The sequence below is a fragment of the Rhinolophus sinicus genome, linkage group LG03, assembly GCF_036562045.2.
Source record: "Rhinolophus sinicus isolate RSC01 linkage group LG03, ASM3656204v1, whole genome shotgun sequence".
In the NCBI taxonomy this organism is placed as follows: domain Eukaryota; kingdom Metazoa; phylum Chordata; class Mammalia; order Chiroptera; family Rhinolophidae; genus Rhinolophus; species Rhinolophus sinicus.
The window spans coordinates 41,790,201-41,811,933 of record NC_133753.1 but is presented as its reverse complement, the minus strand read 5'-3'; the positions used below and the strand labels follow the sequence as shown (position 1 = coordinate 41,811,933).

Genomic DNA, 21,733 nt, shown 5'->3' with positions numbered 1-21,733 from the left:
TCAAAAGCATATGCCCACAGAAATAGGTGATAGAATTACTGATATTTATTCATTCATTCATCAAATTTTTGGAAAGCTCTCTGTGCCAGACATAATTCTAGGTGCTATTTGACACAGAGCAGTGAACAAAACAGATAAAACTCCTGCGCTCATGGAGTATGTATGTTAGTGGATTGAGATAGATGATAAACAATAAAAAAAGTAAAACATTATGCTAAATGGTGATAAGAGCAAAGGAAAAAACAAAGTAGGAAAAAAAGATGGAGAGGGTATAAAAGCAAGGGAAGGGAGCAAGCCATGTGGCTGTCTAAGGAAAGACATTCTGAGCAAAGGGAATAACAAGAACAAACGCCCAGAGGTGGGAAGACGCTTATTATGTTTAAGAAAGAGCTAGCAGACCAGTGTAGCCAGAACAGAGTGAAGGAAGGGGAAGAGTAGTAGATGAGGTTGGGGAGATCAAGGGGCTGGGGCTTCCTGGAGGAACATTTGAGTAAGACTTTCATGGACAGGTAGGATCGCAACAGGTGGAAATGGGAGGTGATTTCAAGTAATTAGAAGAAAGGAAAACAAAAGACAAGGAACCAGAGTTGAAGATGTTTATGAATCAGAGGCTAGACTAGTGTAGACTGAGTGTATGTGTAACTGTGAGAAAGCATGAATGTGAGGGAAGGCGATCGTGCGGAGGGGGTGCCATTGAAGGTGGTATATGATATTCAATCTTTGACCCTCTGTTTAGGAGCTGTGGAAGAGAGACACAGAGCAACGAGGCACCAGGGTGAAAGAAGAATTAGCTGCCCCTTTAATATAACCTTTTGAATTCCCTTGCAAAAACAAAATCCTGCTCCAGGTAGCTGCTTTAGTTGCTGTTATTTATAAAGGAAAAGGGTAGAGGTCTTGGGCTTTTTGTGGGGAAAACACTTATATATGTATTAATCATAAGACAAAGATGACTAAAAAATAAGAATGAGAAGGCAAATAGGAATTTCAATTTTTTAAAGAGCATTCCACAACATGACTAATTCATAGATAAACAATTAAGAGTGAACTACCTCTAATTCTACATAAAGGAAAAGAGGATTATGTTATAATTATCTACTTTGAATTTGAAAGTATACAAGGCAAGAGCTGGGACCTACCTCACAATTGAACACCCCATATCTAGAAGATTTAAATATCTACTTAACAAATAAAAAGCCAACCCATTACAGTCCATCTCAATAGAATCAAACAGTGCTAGAGCGGTCATAACACCACTCGGAACTGTTAGTATTAACAGAGATGATATTAAACCAAAGCAGAAAAGCAGAAATGTTTTCCTTCCACATTACTACCTGTGCAAAAACAACATAACCCCAGAAGACTCTACTGGTTAATTACCCACATGACACACAAGGCCCTTTCAGATACATGCAGGAGTGTTATTTGGAATGATGGGATATATACCATGATTACATCCAATAAATAAAGCTGTTGTAAAATCAAAGGAAATTTCCCTTAATATACCTATATGAGTTGCATTATTACTCCCTTTTGGAACAGAACAAAAAGCCTAAGGCAATCTGAAACAATTGCCTTCCTCTTGATCCTTGAAGAACTAACTCAGTGGACTTAGAGAATTGGGCTTGCTTCTCTATGATGTTTTCTTAAGTCCCAAACTAAGAGAAACTCACCCTCATCATGGGTCTCAAATAATGCAAAAGACCACAATTAAAAAGACAGCAGCTCTTATCCACTCTTGATCATGGGATGCTATAAATCCCAGAGAGGAACTGCTAAAGTAGAAAAAAACAGAACAAAAATAAAAACCCATTGACTAGATACAAATGATAAAACTTCTGCCAGGAAAAGCATCTTTCTGCATAGGATAATGTTTGCGCACAGATCACTTTGATCCAGTATTAGATTGCGTACAGTTAAAATTGAGAGACAGGGTTTTCATACGACTTTTAAAGTCAAGCTCATCCATTTTAGTTTTTTTAAATGCAGATGTCGGTATGTCAATATTCTTTCCCGTCCACTATCTTCCATGAAGGACTTCTCCATGCTAAGACTAAATCGTCCTCAAGTGCAACTCCATAAGCAGATTCGAACTCCCTTCAATACCATAAAGAAGCGTTAAAATACCTTTATACCACAAAAAAAGTACAACAGTGCTTTGCAAAAGTATGTTTAGTTCTGCTTCTTGGTAGCGATTTGAGCAAGCAATGAACGGAGTGAAAGGGATCGCGGCCGCTGTATCTCCACGATGCAAACAATAAAAGCATCCTCCCCCCCTCCTCATACTTGGCCAGAAAGTGGCCCTATTCCCGAGAGCCAGCCGACCGCAGGAAACGCGCCCGGCTCGGGGCCGGGGCTCGGTCTGCCTCACCTTATAGACGTCGCCGTAGGTGCCGCTGCCGACCCTCTGGACGAGCTCGTAGTCCTGCTGGGGGTTCCGCCTCAGGATGTCCGTGGCAGGCCGCAGCGGGGCCTCCATCTTCGCTCAGCACCCGGCCCCCGCCGCTTCTGCCCGCGGCGCCCTGTTCCCGCTAACGAGGACGAACGGCGCCGCTTGCCAACATGGAGCCTCTGCCCGCAGCTCCGCCTGCACGAGGGACAAGCAAAGGCGGGTCGGCGCCGCGGGCTACGACCCCGAGTGGCCCAGCCCCTTCCCTTCCGCCCCGCTGGGGGCCGCAAAAAAATAGGGCCAGTAAAGGTCCCCGGCGCCCCGCAGCCCCGTTTTGGCCGCGGCCGTTCCCCCTTCCCCGCCGCCTGCAAACTCTGTCCCGGCCTCCCCGCCTGCCTGGTCCCAGGGCCGGCTCGGTACCTGAGGGGGGCGGCCCCTCTCTTTGTTGAGCGCCGCGCCCGGGACCTACTTCCTCGCAGGCGCCTGCGTCCTTCTTGCCGGCGCCTGCGTCCTGCTTTCCAGCGCCCGCCCGCCCGCCCGCCGCCCCAAGCCTGTGCCGCCGCCGCCCGCTGCACCACACGTCCTCTAGCTGGCGGTGGAGGCGCGTACGGTCACCGCCACCGCCGCCGCCGTACCACGTTCCCCACCCGGGGCTGCGTCACCGGGAGACACGTTCCCAGCCAGCGTGGGTCGGCGCCCAGCGGCCAGCCCGAGCGCGCCGGCCGCAGGACCAGAGTGCCGCCCTGAGGCCTGGTCGGGACACGACACCCTCCCGGCCGGGCCACCGCGCCCCCGCTGGCCCAGCACGTCTTTTCAGGGCCCAGGCTTTACTACCCTCTCGCAGAGATTAGGGGCGCCCCTGGGCATTTGTGAGCCGATAGGCCGCCGCTAAACTGCCCCAGATTCGTCAGGTAAACTCGGTGACGGGTAGAGGGGGAAGAGTGGGCACGAGGCGGCTGGCAACGCAGCCCTCCCAGTTCAACACGGAAAAGGTACGTTGAGGGCACTGGGCCAGAAGTTACCTGGAAGTGGGGCGTTAGGCAGGAGATGGGGGCATGCCAGGTTAACTAATCCGCGGCACACCCTACTTACTGCACCTTCCTGTTTTGCAAACCTTTCTCAGTGGTACCAGTTTAAGGCTGCGCTGCACACCTGCGCAACCTGTCTTCTACTGAGTTTTCCGAGCCATTTCCTTGAATTCCTAGGAAGTCTCAATGGCCTTTATTACTATTTTTCACACGCAGTGTCTCCTAATACCCTCTATAAAGGGAGTATTATACGCCCCTTTAATTGGATCAGGAGTTCTGCAGAAGCTAAAACAACGTCAGGGACCACAACCTGGTTCTGGTTCTACCACTTCTTCAGTGTATCATCCGGGACAAGACATCGTATTTGGCAATATCTCGATATCCTTGTCTGCAGCTTAAACAGGATAAGGTTGTGCATCTGACATCCAACAAGGTGTTTATAAAGCATTTTACAGGATTATAAAGAGGGTTATCAAATATAAGAGGTTTTAAAGTACTTCACAAAACACAGAATATCAAACAAGTTCGGGGAAGTAATTTGGTTGATATTTCACAAGCTGGTTTGCAGATTTAGTTCCAGTCTTGTTTTGAAGGTAGAAATAAAGTTCTCAGATTTATGTATACTGGCAAAGGTATTTCTAGACCCCAGTAGGGGTTTTGAACATAAAAGCCACATAACACTCAGCCAATGCATTTGTGACTGAAAAATCACAAAAGAGCAAGCTGCAGATGTTAGCTTATGGCTTTGAATATCCAATTCAATTCTGTTTTGGGGCAATATGCTCCTGTTGTTGATCATTATAATCAATTGTATAATGTAGGAATTAAATTCACACCTTAGCAGGACAGGGAATACATGTATTTTCTTGTGTTCCATGCACAAAGGGCACTTATTTAGGGAACATAAGTACGCTCAGACTTACATGCTCTATGGACAAAGCCTATGTGTTTGCTGCATTGAAAAAACTGTTGAAGAACAGTTCCTTCTTTCAAAGCTTCTTGGCACTTGTTTGGGTGGGCACATACTTTTGGCTTCAATGACTCAAAATCGTTTCAAATGTTCTCTTGGTATCCTAGTACTTGTTTACTGTCATAGATTTTTTCTTTTTTTTTTTCCTGTGACCCTATAAGCATTGATCTTTTCTCTAGTCTGAAATATGTTTATTCTTACTTATTTATGCTTGCATTATTCCACAGAGAATTTGGGGCATCATACAAAAAAATACATACTATAACACAAGACAGAAATAAGTAAATTAGGAAATAGATATGATGTTATAGAGAGGGAAAATAGGATACCAGAACAATGTAACAAATTAACCAAAATAGAGGGTTTTATAGTGTTTTGGAGATCACAATGAACCAGTTGATCAAGAGAGAGACACATTTTTTTCCCTGATTCTAAGACTTTAGAAAAATTTACCTCATGAGCTTTCATAAAGTGGAAACTTTGAATTCCCAGTTTGAAACATGGATAAATGTCCTTCTGATAATCCTTGAAGCGTGTTATTCTTGAAACACAATGTTTGATATGAATTAAGTAATAAAAAAAGTGAGGTCATAGGCTTCAACAAGACCCTGGAGTGCAGATATTTTATGTTGCCAGTAATGGCAAATCCATATACTTTGACCATGAACTCAGAGGCAGATAGCACGGAAAAAGTCAAAATTCTGCGTGATGGTTAAAAACTGTGTCTGCTATAATCATTATTTTACTTGTACCACAGTTGATGCAAAGGGGAAAGCATTTGCTTTATACTAACTCCAAAAGAATCTTAAGGATTTTTAAATATTTAGTGGTTGAGTTAATTTTAACAAGATCGGTGAAGTCATAGCTAGTGGTTAAATATTACATGGTTGGTAAAGAAATTCTAATTCAATTTCCATAAAATAAACATACAGTGTATAAATTTAATTTTATATACTAAACAGTTAAGCACATAGGTGAAATCTACATAGTAATAATTAAAAAATGTAACTAAAAGGAGAGTTCCTTACAAACCACTCAATTTTATAATGACAAGGTTTGGAATAAGAATAGATATGGCTTCATATGGCCCTTCGTCCCATCTTATTTTCTTAGTGTCTTCATAATATCTGACATGCAAATTTATTCCAGCTTTTACTCTAATCTATATAACAACCTATAATGGTTTGTTCTATGCTTTGTAGCATTTTTCCCTTCTTTAGTAAAATGCCAATTGTAATCTGTGGCTTCTGGTTTTTACTTTAGCCAAGGCTAAATTTTAAAAAACAAGGGACATAAAAATTTTTAACTTCTGTATATGTAAGATTCACAATTTACTATCCAAGACATAATGGCTAATTAAAACCGTCAAATGTGAAAGAACAGAACACATTCGCTTCTCGGCCTTTTGGCTAAGATCAAGTGAAAGAACAGAACATGAAGACAATAATTTTAGTCTATGGAACATAGAGGTTTAAGCAATACGAAGGTCTGACAATTAAGTTCGAGAACTTGTTGCAACACTGTTGCTAACCTCCTTTGATATCAAAGGGATTATTCTTTATGAATTTGCACCAAATAGACAAACAGTTAGCCAAGTTTACTATGTGGAAGTACTGAAAAGGCTGCGTGAAAAAGTTAGATGACCTGAACTTTGCACCAACAATTCATGGCTCTTGTATCACAACAATGCACCAGCTCACACGGCACTGTCTGTGAGGGAGTTTTCAGCCAGTAAACAAATAACTGTATTGGAACACCCTCCCTACTCACCTGATCTGGCCCCCAATGACTTCTTTCTTTACCTGAAGATAAAGGAAATATTGAAAGGAAGACATTTTGATGACATTCAGGACATCAAAGGTAACATGACGACAGCTCTGATGGCCATTCCAGAAAAAGAGTTCCAAAATTGCTTTGACGGGTGGACTAGGTGCTGGCGTCAGTGTGCATAGCTTCCCAAGGGGAGTACTTCGAAGGTGACCGTAGTGATTTTCAGCAATGAGGTATGTAGCACGTTTTCTAGGATGGGTTCGCAAACTCAATTGTCAGAACTCGTATAATCTGATGAATCTTCCAACATAAATTAGTTGCAAAATGTAACTAAATGATTGAGTTGACTGCTCTACAGTTTTGTTAAATATAAATCAATTAAATGTTGGAAGACATTGGCTATAATTATGATTTGAATTTTTAAATAGTTAAACTATTCTTTCTCTTACTAATTAGGGCCAGTTGTCTGTTGAGGCAAAAATCATGTTCTCAAAGTATGGAAGGGAGAATTCTATTTTGTTCTGGATAGCCGTAGAACATGTATATCATTTAGAATCAGTATCAGGTCATTACGATAGGAGTTTTAAAAAGAAGAGTTGAGGAAGGCAGTGCACATTGCTTTTTCATCCTGCTTGAATTACTCGCCTGATATGTTAAAATGCTATTTCCATTACCCTGATCCCCATGGTAGTTTTAACATTTATATGAGAATTGGTGTCAAGGTTCCTCTATTCAACTCATAAATTGGTCCTGTCTGCAAATTCAATAACTAAGAAAATTTCAAATAATCTTATGTTCAGTATCAATTTCTACATAACATGAGTATAATATTCAGAAGAGGTGTCTAAAGTTTGCTTATACTTTATATATAGGCTAGTGTTCTGAGAAACTCTAGTACTCTGTCCTACAGCTATAACAGCTCTTGCAGGATTCTAACAAGCTCTTCTTCCGTACCTAACCTTTAGGGCAAGGATGATAATGGCTTCCCACTGTTGCTAGTCTCAGGGTGCTTCCCTATCCCTTGTTGGTTCCTTTAACCATGTCCTCATTTTTACAAAGTCTTTTCATTAGATTTTCTTTCTGTGCTACCTCTTTCTTGCCAGAACCCTGATTGATAGTTAGATGAATTGGAAGTAGCCTCAGGAAAGAAACCTTTGCTTTCTGGGATGGTGTTACTCACATACGTGATGATTGATTACCTGTATAAACAAACTACTTGCCACAGAAAATGGAACAATGGTTTGCCATAGCATGGAGTGGCTTCACAGTTACTCAAGTAACTATCAGTGACGGCCTGTGATGGAGTGCTGCTCAGGACACAGCATTGGAAGATCAAGCTCTAGCACTGAACTGCTTTGCCAGTGATGATTACTAAAATCGTGTTATTTCTCTGACTGCCTCTGTGAGAATATATGGCAAAAAAGACAAATACGGAGCCTTTAATTCTATACTTAAGGCATGAGTAGAAAATCAAAAAGCTTCTTTGACATCTTGGAAGAAACCTGTCATCTTCTGTAGCTGCAATGCAGATATGGAACAAGCCTAGACCTAATGGTAAAGGCTGCAGAGTTGCAATGTCAATTAAATGTGAGATCTAGATCTGTTATGCTAAGGTAAGAACACTGGTGGAGAAGGGCTGGGACCCAGCTGCATGAACTGGGGGCATTTAGGCAGATATAAATTAGGCTAAGAGTTAAGATTTCAGCCTATCTCTGATGGAAAAGGGCAAGACCTGTTTTCGGAGGAGCGAGCTTATACACTGAAGGGATCTTGCCAAATATTTACCTGTGATTCAGACTTGACTTGTTAACTTGAGCAGCTGGTAGTCCTTCTAAATTGGTTACTTGAAGCTGGTAGTCTAGATGCTGAGATGCCAGAACTTCCCTAGCATACCGTAAAGGAAAGAATCTGAAGATTCAGGGAGATGGGAATGTTAGACTTGCTCTATTATGGACATCCTGCTTAGTCATGCTCTAGCCATACCATCTCTAGAAGAATGTCACGCAGGGACTCTGGTCCCGCCCCCCGTAAGAACACAGGATATGGTGCGGCCAGTAAGGAACACACACGGAGCCATAGAGATAGGATTCATACCACTATATTCTCGCTGGGGGCTGGGTTGGAGACACAGGGAGCAAACATCCGCCAGTACCCCAAAAAGGGGTCTTCCTGCACCCCCAGTCTCCTGGCGGCCGAGACACACAGGGGAAGCAGGTCATGATGATGCATCTCATCTGCTGCTTTTCTTCAGAGACTATCCACTATGGGGGCTCCTCCTCTACAGGGTGGACCCGAGCTTCAGGGCCTCCCACCGGGACACCTGGTCCCGCACCTGGGCTATTCCCAGCAGCCCATCCCCCGAGTTATGATGCAACACGGTGAGAATCTCTTCTAACTGGCGGTCCCCAGATTCCAGTGCCTCCCACAGGGGCTGCTCTCCGGCACCTGGGCTATTTCATTTTGCGCATCTCCCATGCTACGATGCAACACTGCGAGAACATCCAGCCCCACACGCGGCTGCTACCTTCTCCTCCTCTGGCAACCACTCAGCTAGAACCTGCAGGGCCCTCTCCTCCACGCTGGCCTGAGAGCCATCAATGTCCTCCCACCCTTCCTCGGGGTCCCAACCTGTGAAAGCTACCACACCAGTACACACACACTGGGGGGGGGGCCTCCTCCTGGGGGGGGGGCTGGGATTGGACAGAGGCTGTAGAGCAAGCCTTTGTTTCCACAACAGGCACAGCAGCAGCAGCAGGCACAGCAAGTAGTAGTAGTAGACCCTGGCCCCATATTGATGTGATGTTCACGTAACCCAAGAGAGGGGTGGGGGGGGCTGGGCATGGCAGGGAGCGCGTCTCCCAGTGGGATTTTTTTTGGTCCCAATTGTGGAAAGGAGCAGAAGCTACTTACTTATAGAGAAAGGCTGAGCCAAGCACTATGCCTAGCGGGGAGGACTTGGAGCCCTTGCCCTACAGAGAAGGATGGCCCCGAGTACCTGAAGATGCCTGGTATACTGATGGCTCTAGCTGGGGAGCTGCAGCTGTTTGGACGGCTATTGGTGCGCAGCCCAAAACAGACACCGTTTGGTTTGATCCTGGGACGGGCCAGAGTAGCCAGTGGGCTGAGCTACGGGCTGTGTGGATGGTAATCAGCCATGAGCCCGGGCCCCTAGTTATTTGTACTGACAGCTGGATGGTGTTCCAGGGCCTAATGTTGTGGCTCCCTACGTGGAAACACCAAAACTGATTGGTAGGACACCGTCCACTGTGGGGTCACGCGATGTGGCAGGACCTCTGGGACCTAGGGCAGAGAAAGCAGGTGACCCTAATGCATGACAGAGAGCCCATAAAATTTGATTTCATCAAAGCATTGAGTACAGGGCCACAAATACTTTTGAAAAATTGTTCGGTGGCTATTCTCGGTTGAAAAGGATGAAACTGGCACAGTGAAACCGGGATCCACGATTTCAGTTGTAATGTTGGGATTCTGGTAGAGGCCAGGTGGGAGATTCTTAACTCAAAGACACGTTCAACCCAAGTACCATGATAACCCTCAGGTGATAATCAGGTGTTTGACTACCTGGATCTTTGGTGGTAGCCTGTGATCACCAAGTCCTGAAGAATGAATGAAACCAGCAGCCTACTTAAGTGCTACTTGACATACATAAGGACAAAATTTTAGGTCTCATGAGCAGAAATCTAACTGAAGTCACTATAACGGAGATTCAAGACTGTCATGTAGGGACTCGGGTCCCACTCCCTGCACAAGAACACAGGATATGGTGAGGCCAAAAGAAATACCAATGGAGCCATGGATGGGCGGGTTCATGCCACTATTTCTCGCTGGCGGCTGGGTTGGAGACACAGGAAGCAGGAGCCACACAATCTGCAATCTGCCGTCCACTTCTCTGCCAACCAACCAAACCCCTAGTGTAGCCACGGCAGTTATATCAGTGGCTAATGGCTAACTGGTTACAGCTGATGGCCAACTAGTCACAGCTGATGGCCATCTACTACCCGAGCCAGCACCTTTCCATGTGAGGCTGAGAGCCTGAAAACTGTTCTCCTGGCTCTATTCCCACAAAGACATATTACATAAGTCCTATACCAGGGGTGTCCAAACTTTTTTCAACGTTTTTTACCGAGGGCCATATGTGGTAAAATACACAAACAGCCGGGCCACTCACTCGAGGTGAAGTACGTATTGCCTCACCTGGTTTATTTAAGTAAACTAAATATATTTTTGGAATTTGCTTCAGGCCAATTAAAAATGGATTGTGGGCTGCAGTTGGCCCACGGGCCGCAGTTTGGACACCCCTGTCCTATGCTAAAGCCAGTTCACAAACCTGGAGTCTCTCAATTGACAGAGAGACCAGGTTCCTTTGAGGAAGGATCCTGCAGTGCAGCCAGGTATAAACTGTGAATCTTCTCTGAGACGGAAGGACTTGTGACCTTTTACCAGGGTGATTATAAACTGAGGAATGGGGAATTTTCACACCTTCTAGAAGTTAATAAATACTGGCCTTGAATACTAATCCCTGCAATCTCAAAATACTACCAAAATTCCAGTGATCAGAGTTGAGACTTAAGAAAGTCAAGCTTAGTCTTGATACAGGTCCATTTCATAGTGGTGGGTCTGAAGACCTATATGGGGTTATTTTTCCAGTCCCAAAATGTATGTGGGAATGGCTAATAGCAAGTAGTAGAATTCCTACTTTAATTTTACATGGAGTAAGGGATATTGTGTATGGAAGGGCCGAGAGAAACCTCCCCAGCTAATTCCTCCCCTTTGCCAAAGTAGAAAATGAAAATTAAACTCTATCAGTGGGGAATTACAGAAATTAGTGCCACCATAAAAGTTCTGAAAGATATGTTTTTCTCTTTTAACTAATCTGTTTGGCTTATGCCAAATTAGTTTTAGAAAATGTCTATGGATTATTAAAAATTCAATCAGATGTTGATGTCAATCATTGTTGTAGCTCCACATGTGGAATCTTTACTAGAGAAAAATCAACCCATCCCTTGGAACCTAAATGTAGCTATTGATTTGAGACCTAAAATGTAGCTTTCTCTTCAATTCCCATCAACAGAAATAATCAGAAGCAGTTTGCGTTCATGTCACCAGCACAACACTGTCACTGTCTTACCTCAGGGCTGTTTCCGCACTTCTGATACGGTATCATTCCAGAGGGACCCTGGTTTCCTTGATATCCAGTAGAACATCACTTTAGTCTATTAGCTTAATGATATTGTGCAAAGACCCTAATTATCAGAGGATAGGAAATAAACTCAGTTCAACGACATGCACTTCAGTGAAATTTCTAACAGTCCAGTGGAGTTACGGTGCTCTACCTGGCATCACTCACCTCAGAGGAAGTTGCACAGTGTTTAGTTAGCCTGTTTGGATTTTGGAGACACCATACTGCGTTTGCTTCTCTCTGACCCATTTACCAGGTTAACTGTCAGTAACCTAGATGACTGAAGTTTTTCATGTGACTTGGAAAGACAGAATACCCTACAGAATGTCCAGGTGATCGCTCAAACTCTACTGGTAGGCTTTAGGATTCAGCAGACCGACGGTAAATAAGGGTACTACATGGAGCCTTTTTGCCTGCCCAATAGGAAAATCCCAGAGCAGAGACCTAGGGTTTTGGAATAAGAACATGCCCTCATCTGTTGACAAATATTTTCCATTTGAAAGGCAACTCTTGGCTTGCTACCAGGCCAGCGATAAACACCTGACCATGGGATAATTAAGTGACTATGGACTGTGAACTGCTCTTTAGAAACTGGATGTTATCTAATTTACTGAATCTTATATTGAACATTGAACATGGGCTGCAGAATTCCATTGTCTGATGAAAAGGTATATACTGGGTGGCCTGAGTGGATTTAGAATGAAGACCCAAGTAAATTACATGGGCAAACTTCCATTGTACTTGTCCTTACTTCTTTGCCGCCTTTTGTTTTTCTGACCCATACCTATGGGCTCATGATCATTTAGCAGAGGAAAAAAAAAAGATAGACCTGGTTTATAAATGGTCTGCATGATATACTAGCACCGACTGGAAGCATACAGCCACTGACTTATAGCCCCACTTTGTAATTAGGTGGTTTTGAAAAATAGTGATGAAGAGCAATTCTCCCAGTGGGCATAACTTTGAATAGAACATCTGCTTGTTCTCTTTATTAGGAAGGAGAGATGGCCTGAGGTATGGATCTATACTGATTTATGGCTAATAGGTTGACCAATAACTTGGAAAGAAGATCTGAGATAAGGAAGTCAGTGGTAAAGGTATAACCAGTGGATTCAAAATTGGCCCAGAAAGTGAAAATATCTGTGAGCCACGTAACTGTCTGCAAGAGGGCATCCATCGCAGTAATCAGGTCTAGAAGACAATCTGTCCTATGGGTGTCAGCCCCTACCTAGTCACTGTGGTACTAGTTCAATGGAGCCATGTGGGAATACAAATGGATGCTAAATGTGGAACCAACAGCATGGACTTCCACTTGCCAAGGATAATACAGTTACTGCCACTATGAGTGTTTAACCTAATTATCACAGAGGCCATTGCAGAGACTTCAGTATGGTATTATTCCCTAGATAGACTAGTCAGCCACCTGGTGGCAGTTGAATAACACTAGATCCCTTCCATGATATAGGAAAGAGCCAGTTGTCTTCATAGGAATAGATACATATTCTAGATATAGGTTTACCTTCCCTGCCTGAAAAGTTCTACTAGTACCACAATTCATGGACTTATAGAATACCTTATTACAGTACTGTGTATCACAAACAACATTAAATTTGAGCAAGGAACTCATTTTACTCTGAGGGAAATATGGCAATGGAGTCATGCCCATGGAATTAACTGGTCTTACCTCAAACCCATCATTTAGAAGCAGCTAGTTTGATAGAACGGAGGAAAGGTCTGCTGAGGGATCAGTTGTGGTGCTGGCTATGAGATAACCCTTGTGAGGATATGATATAGGGCTTGACCTAGTAGCCAATATATGTTGCCATCTACCCCATATTCAGAATGTATGGACCTAGGAACCAGGGGGTGGAGGCAGGCATTGCTCTTCTATTATTCCTACTAACTCACTTGAAGAATTTTTGTCTCTACAACTTTGTCTCTACAATTTTGTCTTTAAAACATTAAGCTTGGTGGGTCTGAGGGCCCTAATGCCTAAGGCACAGATATTTTGTCCAAATAACATAATCACAGTTCCATTAAATGGGAAGCAAAAACTACCACCTGGCTGATATGAGGTCTTAAGATCACTGAGCGAACAGTTAGAGAGAGGGTCATTATACTGGTTGAGGTGATTATACCTAATTACCAAGGGTAAATTGGTTGTTGTTCCAGAAAGAGAACAAAAAGGACTATGTCTGGAACCCGAGGTATGCACTAGGGTACCTCTTTGTATTCACATACCCAGTATTACTGGACAATTGGAAACTGCAGCAACCCAGTAAAGATAAGACCATTAAGAACTTGAATCCTATAGGAGTAAAGTTTGAGTTACCCCACCAAATGAGATACTAGTGGAGGGAAAGGGGGAAATGGAAGCTATGGTTATCACCTTGGGCCTTGTACTCAAACACTATCCTTTCTTTTATCCTTTCTATCAGAACCACAATTTTGCTAACCTTTTCTGAGTGGTCATGTCCATGGAAGGAGACTGAGACACTCCCTTATCCTAAGGGATAAATCTTTTTTTTTTAATTAAAGTTTATTGGGGTGACAATTGTTAGTAAAGTTACGTACATTTCAGGTGTACAATTCTGTAATACATTATCTATATCTCACATTGTGTGTTCACCACCCAGAGTCAGTTCTCTTTCCATCACCATATATTAGAACCTGTTTACCCTCTTCTAGAGCCTCTGCCCCCCCTTACCCTCTAGTAACCCCTAAACTATTGTCTATGTCTATGAGTTTTTGTTCCTTCATTTGTTTGTCTTGTTCTTTTGTTGTTTTTAGTTTTATATACCACATATCAGTGAAATCATATGATTCTCTACTTTTTCTGTCTGACTTATTTCGCTTAGCATTATAATCTCAAGATCCATCCATGTTGTCACAAGTGGTCCTATTTCATCTTTTCTTACCGCTCAATAGTATTCCTTTGTGTATATATACCACAACTTCTTTATTCATTCATCTTTCAAAGGACATTTTGGTTGTTTCCATCCAGGGGATAAATCTTGATTGGCCTAGCCTTATTCCTCTTGTTAAAGGAATGGTTTAGGATTAGATAATTTTGGACAATGACACATGAGGAAAAAATCTGCTGCAGTACTTCTAGGAAGGTTTTCCTCACTTTTAACAAGGTACACAAGACACAGATATGCATTTTTCTGTCTGTACACGTGACCATCTGCCGCTGATGACTGGAATGGCAGATGCAATCTTGGAACCATGAGACGAGCCCTCGTTAGAAAATAAGCCAGCATACTGAGGATGGTAGAGTGCAACCTTGGTTTTTGTGGCAAAGTCTGCTGGTATTCTCCAAAATCCATTTCCCTTCTTTCTTTAATATTAGACCCCCTAAAATTTAAATGGATACATAGTATATTTCTCAAGTAGGTGGAACATGTACTGGTCAATAATATATGAGAAGAGGTGATACATGCAACTTCTGGATTATACTCTTAAAATAGATATGTGCACTTTTTCTCTTCTATCTGGTTGGAATACGGATGTGAATGCCCAAGCAGCCGTCTTGGATTATACAATGGAAGTCCCAAGTTAAGGGTGGAAGAAAGTATAAACAGCTTGGATTCCTTGCTCTTTTGAAGCCACCATATTAGCCCTGGATGGTTGATGCTCAGATTATTTCATGCGAGAGAAATAAGTATCTGTCTTAAGCCACTGTAATTTTTTTTATAGCAGCCAAATTAAATGCTAAGTAATTTAGTCCATGATGATATTGAGCTGATGAATTAGCCACCACAGAACCAACCTATCTTCAAAAAAAATTTGTCATGTAACAGTAAATATCCTTTTTTTTTTAAGCTATTATGAGTTATAACCAAAAGCATTCTGATAGAAATACTTTTTCAAGATTGCTAGCTATAAAGGGAAGGAGTAAGTTGGAGCATCAGCTATTGAGAAACTACTGATTGAAAGAGTCCTTTTCCTATGATGGGGGGAAATGAGCACGGAGAAGAAATCAATGGGAGAAAAAATAATTGAGGATATAGAATGAGAATAATTTATGGAGTAACATCCCCGAGGGGCCAGGAAAAGAAAGGATCTAGAATGCTCAAGTACAAATGGAGGAATATCTTCTTCCTTTTTTCTGATTTAAAATAAACATGACCTTGACTTTTTAAAAACAGCCTTATTGAGATATAATTCACATCCATATAATTCATCAAATTAAATAGTATAATTTAGTGACTTTTAGTATATTCAGAGTTGTGCAGAATTGATTTTACAATCAATTTTAAAACATCCTTTTCTAGTTTCTAGTTTATCCTTCCTGTGTTTCTCTTGCACAGATGAGCAGATACGTTTATTTTTTTCATATCCTTTTTTTTTCCTTACAGGAAGGGAACGTATTTGCACTTTGGTTTTTTTCTCCATTTAGCAGTGTATTCTGGAAATCAGTTATATCAATTTATAAAGCTCTTCTGAATTATTTTTTTTACAGCTGCCTAGTATTCCATTGTGTAGATGTTTTATAGTATATTCAGCCACTCTCCTGTATATGGATACAGTGGTACTTCAGTTTTCGAACGTAATCCACAAGTTCTGAAACGTTCGAAAATAGCTAGGCCTCAGGATCTTGCACTCAGTGGAAGTCGCGTGACATGTTTGACTTCTGAGTCGTGTTCGAAAACCAAAGCATTTACTTTCGGGTTTACAGCGTTCATAAACCAAAATGTTCGTCAATGGAGACGTTAAAAAACCGAGGTACCACTGTATTTAGGTTGTTTCTAGCATTTTGCAATTACAAAACATTCTACAATAAATAATCCTTATATATTGTTTTTGTGTACAATTGTTTTTATAAAATCGACTATACTCTTTTTTCTTTAAATGAGATTCACTTAAAGGGATTATCAGTCTGGAATGTGAGCTGAGAATTATAGTAAAGAAATACAAGAATAACAGAACACACTTTTTTGTTCTATGAATTAATTTGTAGGTACAGGGGTAAGATAATTTCTATCCTCTGTTAATTCATAAGTATTAGGGGAGTGAAATTCTAATGAATACAGCCCCCTTTAAAACTATAATGTAAACAGTATTCACAGTTCCGAGATCGCCAGAACCGTTAACTGAAATATGGAATGCATAAGATTTGGCAGGTAAGAGAGTTTGGTTTTGACATGTTGATTTTGAAGTGTCAGTAGGAAAACAAAGATGACCTCAGGCAGTTATAAATTTAGGTCTGTTATGATGATGCTCTCTCCTTAAGAGAGCTTAAGACTGGAGTACAGACTTGGGAATCATCAGCATGGAGCCCTGTCTGAAGACACCGTAGTAAATTGTATTGAGAGAACACAGAGTGAAGAGTTGTTTATGATGATGAATAAGTCGAGACTAAGGACTGGGTACTTAAGAGGCCAGCAGGACTCTCCTAGGCAGAACTGATCTGTAGAGTATGGGCAACAACCATATGTAGGAGAAAACTGTGAGGAAGTGAGGAATGAGATGACGGTATCTTGAGGGTGAAGTAGCGTGAAGGGACAATGTTTCTAGGCTACTGAAAACTAGGTTTGTAGGCAGAGAAGGAAGAAGCCAGTGAAGAGGGAGAGACTGAGAATATTTTTTTAAAGTATTTATTGCTTTTTGCTTTCCATTCAAAATTGTCTGCAATCTTTGTGGCTTCCAAGGCTCACCCAGACTGTGTAGTATGACTTTACTTCAATATTTGCCAATATAACTCCAGACTTTACCTCTACAAATCTAGTGGGAAATTTTGCCAACTAGACATTTAGTTACAGATTATGATGACTCTTCAGCTTTCATTTATCTTGATCTTCTTGATCTAATTTTGCTACCTAATTTTAAAAGGCCTATTCGGTCTACAGGTACGAAAATTCGTGATATCCTCTTTACTAACATGACCTTGCTTTTAAAATGGGGGAGGAGGAATGGTGCCTGGTAGATAAAGGCATATTAATTTAATTCTTTAGCTATATAAATGATGCCAGCATGTTTGTTCTAACATGTAACTGCTCTAGGAAACAGGTATTTGAACATCCAGAATAATGCAGTACATTGGTTTCTGTATTTCTGTGACTAGATAACGCTGTTAAATTCCTTGAGTGTGTGTGTGTGTGGGGGGGTTGCTGTTTATTTGTGTGTGTGTGTCCCATTGAAATGTTGCAGTGCATCCTCAGTCACTGTCTTCACGCTCTAGGGGTGGGCCGAGACAGGGAGGGTGTGACGCTGGTGTTTGTGTGGACTTGGGCTTGTGATGCTGAGCTGGGTCCACCGTTTTCTCCTCCCTTCTCCTCCCCACTCCTTCCCACCAGCGCCACAGCAACATCTTCGGAGTCTGAGCGAACGGCGCCCAGGCAGGCACAGAGCCTCCCACCGCCTGCAACCTGGGCCCGGAAGAAGAGCGAGCGCAGTGACAGCGCCTCACCGCCACCAGGCCCTGGACCACCATGGCCAAGAACCGCAGGGACAGAAACAGCTGGGGTGAGTAAGTATACGGTGACTTCTGCAGCCAGTATGGGGACTGGCCCTCCACTTTGCTTCTGGAGATGGGGAGGGCCAAAGGCTGCTCGGCGCCCGCGTCCGGGGCTGGGAGACAGCCACGGCCGAGCTGCTCCCTGTCCGGCGGGAGGAACCGTGGCCGAGTGCCACCCGCGTAACCGGAATCGCGCTGTGGGCGAGGGCTGCCGCTTCGCGCAGGCCGGAGCCTCCGGGCGCTTCCCCGCACCCCAGACCTCCTCCCAGCATTTGGACAGCACCCTCCGCTCTCCTCCGGAGGACTCGCTGGTTCTGCTTTTGCGATCGATAGGTTGGCAGGAAGGCGATGAGGTTGGGCGGAGGGCTGCTGTTACTCAGCCGAGAGGGACGAGGGGTCGGGGATCCCAACCCCCGCTTCCCCCGGAGCTGCGAGCTCCCGGCGGGGCGGGAGGCTCTGGAACAATGAGGCAGAGCACGCCGGCCGGTGGCAGCGTTGCAGACCTGAGCAAACCGGAGAAGGGACGCCCGTTTGGGAGTCCTCCAGTGCTGCAGTGCTGGTTTTAATTTGGGGATTGGCTGGGGAATTTGGGAAGAAGGGAAGCAAAGTTGTGGTTTCCAGCCTTCTGCCCCACCCCGACCTGGTACCCCATTCAGGCCAGCAATATGGGTGGCATTGTTCTTTGATTTTACCTTTTGGAGATATTGGGCTCATGATTCAGCACCAGGACGAGGGGCGGGGGAAGGAGAGGCTAGGCCCAGTGGGTTCACGCCGCGAGTGGGTGGGCGGCGCTCACGCAGGCGGAGAAGAGAGAGTGCAGTGATGCAGGAGAAATCGCGGCCCCGCCTGCTCTGCTGCTCCAGACTTGGTTCTGGACGGTTAGTATGGGCAGGTTGGGCGTCTATTTCCGCCTTGGGCTCCCAAGTTCTTCCAGTCACAGTGCTAAGCTCACTGCCGTCTTAGGAACTAAAGCCTTTTAGGGCATTTTATTACTCTGAGCCAGAGCAGGTTTCAGGCCACTGTGGCTTGGTCGATAGAGAAATATTTTTCCTTAGCTTTGAATTATTATTTGGAAAGTTTACGCCCACTGTGAGTTCAGAACACCTTGATTCTCTTCCATGTCTCAGTAGGATCTCATCTCTAACTGTCCATCAGACCAAGAGGTACAAATTTAATTTTAATTGGTTATTTCAATTTACTTTTATCAAAAGGCCACATTTCTCCTTGCCTCTGATTGGTCACAGGACCAATTTAACTCCCAGTAGAAAAGGTTTACATTTGAGAACTTATCCAAGGTTTGCGGTAGATCTGGAGAATTGGAGCAGGGAGGTCTGGCTTTAGTTGTCTGAGTTTAAGAGACAGTGATGCCATTTTCTGAGATCACCAAAACCCCATTTTAGTATGTATGACTATTGCAATAACACTGTTTTCTTTGCTTCTGCCGAAATATGCGTAAGATTTTTCATAGTGTCCCATTGCCACCTCTCCCCTTGGCCTCTAGAATAATAATTTCTTAAACGCTAGCAGTTAAGATGTGTATGTTAAATCAATTTTGATCTTGATTTCCATGCCTTGTTGACTCTACCATGTTAAAAGATAGGTATGTGAAAATTTATTCTGAGGATTAAAATTTTTCTCCTTCATGAAACTTTGGATAATCATCCTTCAGTACTTCCTTTGGTTACAGATTTCTTGTGTAGTGAAGGGTTTTTCTCTCTTGGGAATGTGGTTCTCAAATGGGATTTAGGTAAAAATTACATTGGGAACTGATTAGGAATGCAGATTCCCACATCTTCCAGCCAGAGCTTTTGAATCAGTAGGTCTGAAATGGGGTCCAGGAATCTGCCCTTTAATTAACGGTTTAGGTAATTGAGAAGCAGGTGGTCTTTGGATGTTACTTTCAGAAACACTATCTTAGATTATTTATATTTGATAGAAACATATCCCAGACAGTTTACCAGAAGTCATCAAGAGAGTTTCAACTCAAGTGATGAATTAGGAAAAGAAATACTAGAGTCACTGTTTGTTCACTGGAAATTTTGACAGTAAAGAAATAGTGGAATTGTGGTATCTTATCTTGATGCTTTATGAAAATGCTTTACTACTCAGATTTTATTTTATTTTTTTGCTGTAAAGTATATATGACATAAATGACTTAGGAAATATAGCATATTGAGTAGGAGATAGTTTGTTGGTTAAGTGTTAGCCATGTCAGTCTTAATTCCATTTTATTACCAGCACCTAGTAGAATGTGTAACACATAGTAGGCATTTAATAATAACAATAATAGTTAACATCACTGAGCTAATGTCAATGTGGTAGGTACTAGAGTCATCATTTTACATATTAAAAGGTAAATGATAGAGCTGGGATTCCAAACTCTGGCCTTTTGACTTTAGATTCTTTTGTTTTTTACCACTATACTATACTGCCTCTTTGTTGAATGGATAATACCTTCTGCATTGTATGAACTACAGTTTTCAAGTCACATTTACCTGCATTATTGCTTTTGATCTTTAGCCTCTTAAGTTAGCAGGACATGTTCCCTATTTTGCAAATGAAAAAAACTGAGTCTTCGGTAGGTTAAATAACTTAGCTAAAGCTACATATTTAGTAAGTTAGAGGACTAAGATTAGAATGTAGGGTTGTTGTCTAATTTATTTTGTATAGCATGGTGCTATAGAATATGGAATGTTTTATAAGATAATGGGGCATGGTTGAGGGGAATAGAGAGGACAGGCCTTCGTAGAAACCAGAGGTCTCTGATGAGAAAAAATTCAAGTGATAGCTTGTGAAAGACTAACCTTATCATCTACCTAAATAAATATTTTTCAGACAAGTTAGAAAGCAAAGGGCAGAGGGCAAAGGTAGACTATCTAGAATTAAAATATATAGTAATTTCCAAGAAAAGGACAAAAAAAATATTTGTAAAATCTGTACAGGAGACCTAAAACTCGGATAAAGACCTTGTAAGACCATATAACAGGTATTAGTATTAATATTATCTGAGTGGTCCAAGACCTATTAGGTCCTACAAGGACCATCATGGAAGCTAGAAAGCGGAAAAACATCTCTGCTGGTACCCAGAGTTGGGGGTGGTATTCGAGTCTCATACCCAGATATACAACTGGGAAGCAGGTCTGTGAGTAGGACTGAGAATCCCACCACCTGTGCCTAAAATCTACACTGAACTATAAGTTAGACTAAATTCAAGCATTTAAAAGTCAATTCTTCAAAGGTCGGCATTATTATCCTTATTTTAATATGTAAGGAATATGAGACTCAGAGAGCTTAAGTAACTTGCAAGAGGTTCCATAATTTATAAGTTACAGACCTAGGATTTAAATTTAGGGTTGTTTGCTTCTCTAGTCCGTATGCTGAGGCAAGGAACTAAAATAGTGTGCCCAAAGGTACCACAACAAGCCTACTATCTAGGCTTCAGCTGGTATAATAAAGCAAGGCTCTATAAAATTGATTGCCTGGGACTAGAAAAGAAGGCAAAGAATGTGCTAGTGTGAAAAATAAAGGGAACAGATGAATATCAGAAGCAGTAGCCCAGAAAGCAGTCTTTCACTGTTGGGCTTAGAGAGCTGAAGTACTACCAGAAACAAAACAGAAGTGTACCCTTTTTTGTTTATTCGTTCTTGTTAATTACATTGCTTCAAAACTTGGGATACCACATGGGAATTTGAGTTTTCTACAGTGTAACAGAAACTGTCAGTGCAATATTGCTTTGGAAAACTAATATTTGCTAAAACGTTAGCTTTCCCTGCCCTTAAAAAAAAAAAAACTATCTTACTTCATAGTAAGTGTATTGTGTCTCTTTGTTGAAAAGGCATTTATTGAAAATTAATTCTTAGGTTTCTTTTTTTGTTTTTTGATGAAAGATTAAAAACAATTTTTTCTTTTTTCCTAGTTTTGT

The 21,733-nt window shown here is 42.4% G+C and overlaps 3 protein-coding genes across 9 annotated transcripts in view; 2 read left to right on the top strand and 1 right to left on the bottom strand.

Annotated features, from left to right (window-relative positions):
* MAP4K5 (mitogen-activated protein kinase kinase kinase kinase 5) overlaps nucleotides 1–3,112 on the bottom strand; it is a 90,150-nt gene extending 87,038 nt beyond the window's left edge. For 2 of the 4 annotated variants that reach the window (XM_019725664.2, XM_074327486.1), the window contains exons 1-2: nucleotides 2,807–2,936; nucleotides 2,369–2,584 (exon numbers count right to left, since the gene is read on the bottom strand). In XM_019725664.2, coding sequence (XP_019581223.1) covers nucleotides 2,369–2,476 — 108 coding nt within the window. In that variant the 5' untranslated portion in view covers nucleotides 2,477–2,584; nucleotides 2,807–2,936. Of the gene's footprint in view, nucleotides 1–2,368; nucleotides 2,585–2,806; nucleotides 2,937–3,021 lie in introns of those variants that run through there. The other 2 variants (XM_074327484.1, XM_074327485.1) reach the window with 2 other exon arrangements.
* On the top strand, nucleotides 2,560–17,777 carry LOC141570759 (uncharacterized). Its single transcript, XM_074329178.1, has 3 exons — nucleotides 2,560–2,689; nucleotides 2,837–3,297; nucleotides 17,651–17,777. Exons 1-2 carry the CDS (start codon nucleotides 2,560–2,562, stop codon nucleotides 3,235–3,237), a joined length of 531 nt encoding a protein of 176 aa, XP_074185279.1. The 3' UTR covers nucleotides 3,238–3,297; nucleotides 17,651–17,777.
* The window catches only part of ATL1 (atlastin GTPase 1), a 57,041-nt gene continuing 52,797 nt past the window's right edge, over nucleotides 17,490–21,733 (top strand). For 2 of the 4 annotated variants that reach the window (XM_074327489.1, XM_019725665.2), the window contains exon 1: nucleotides 17,490–17,819. In XM_074327489.1, the coding sequence (XP_074183590.1) occupies nucleotides 17,786–17,819 (34 nt within the window). In that variant the 5' untranslated portion in view covers nucleotides 17,490–17,785. The remainder of the gene's footprint in view (nucleotides 17,820–21,733) is intronic. The other 2 variants (XM_074327488.1, XM_074327487.1) reach the window with 1 other exon arrangement.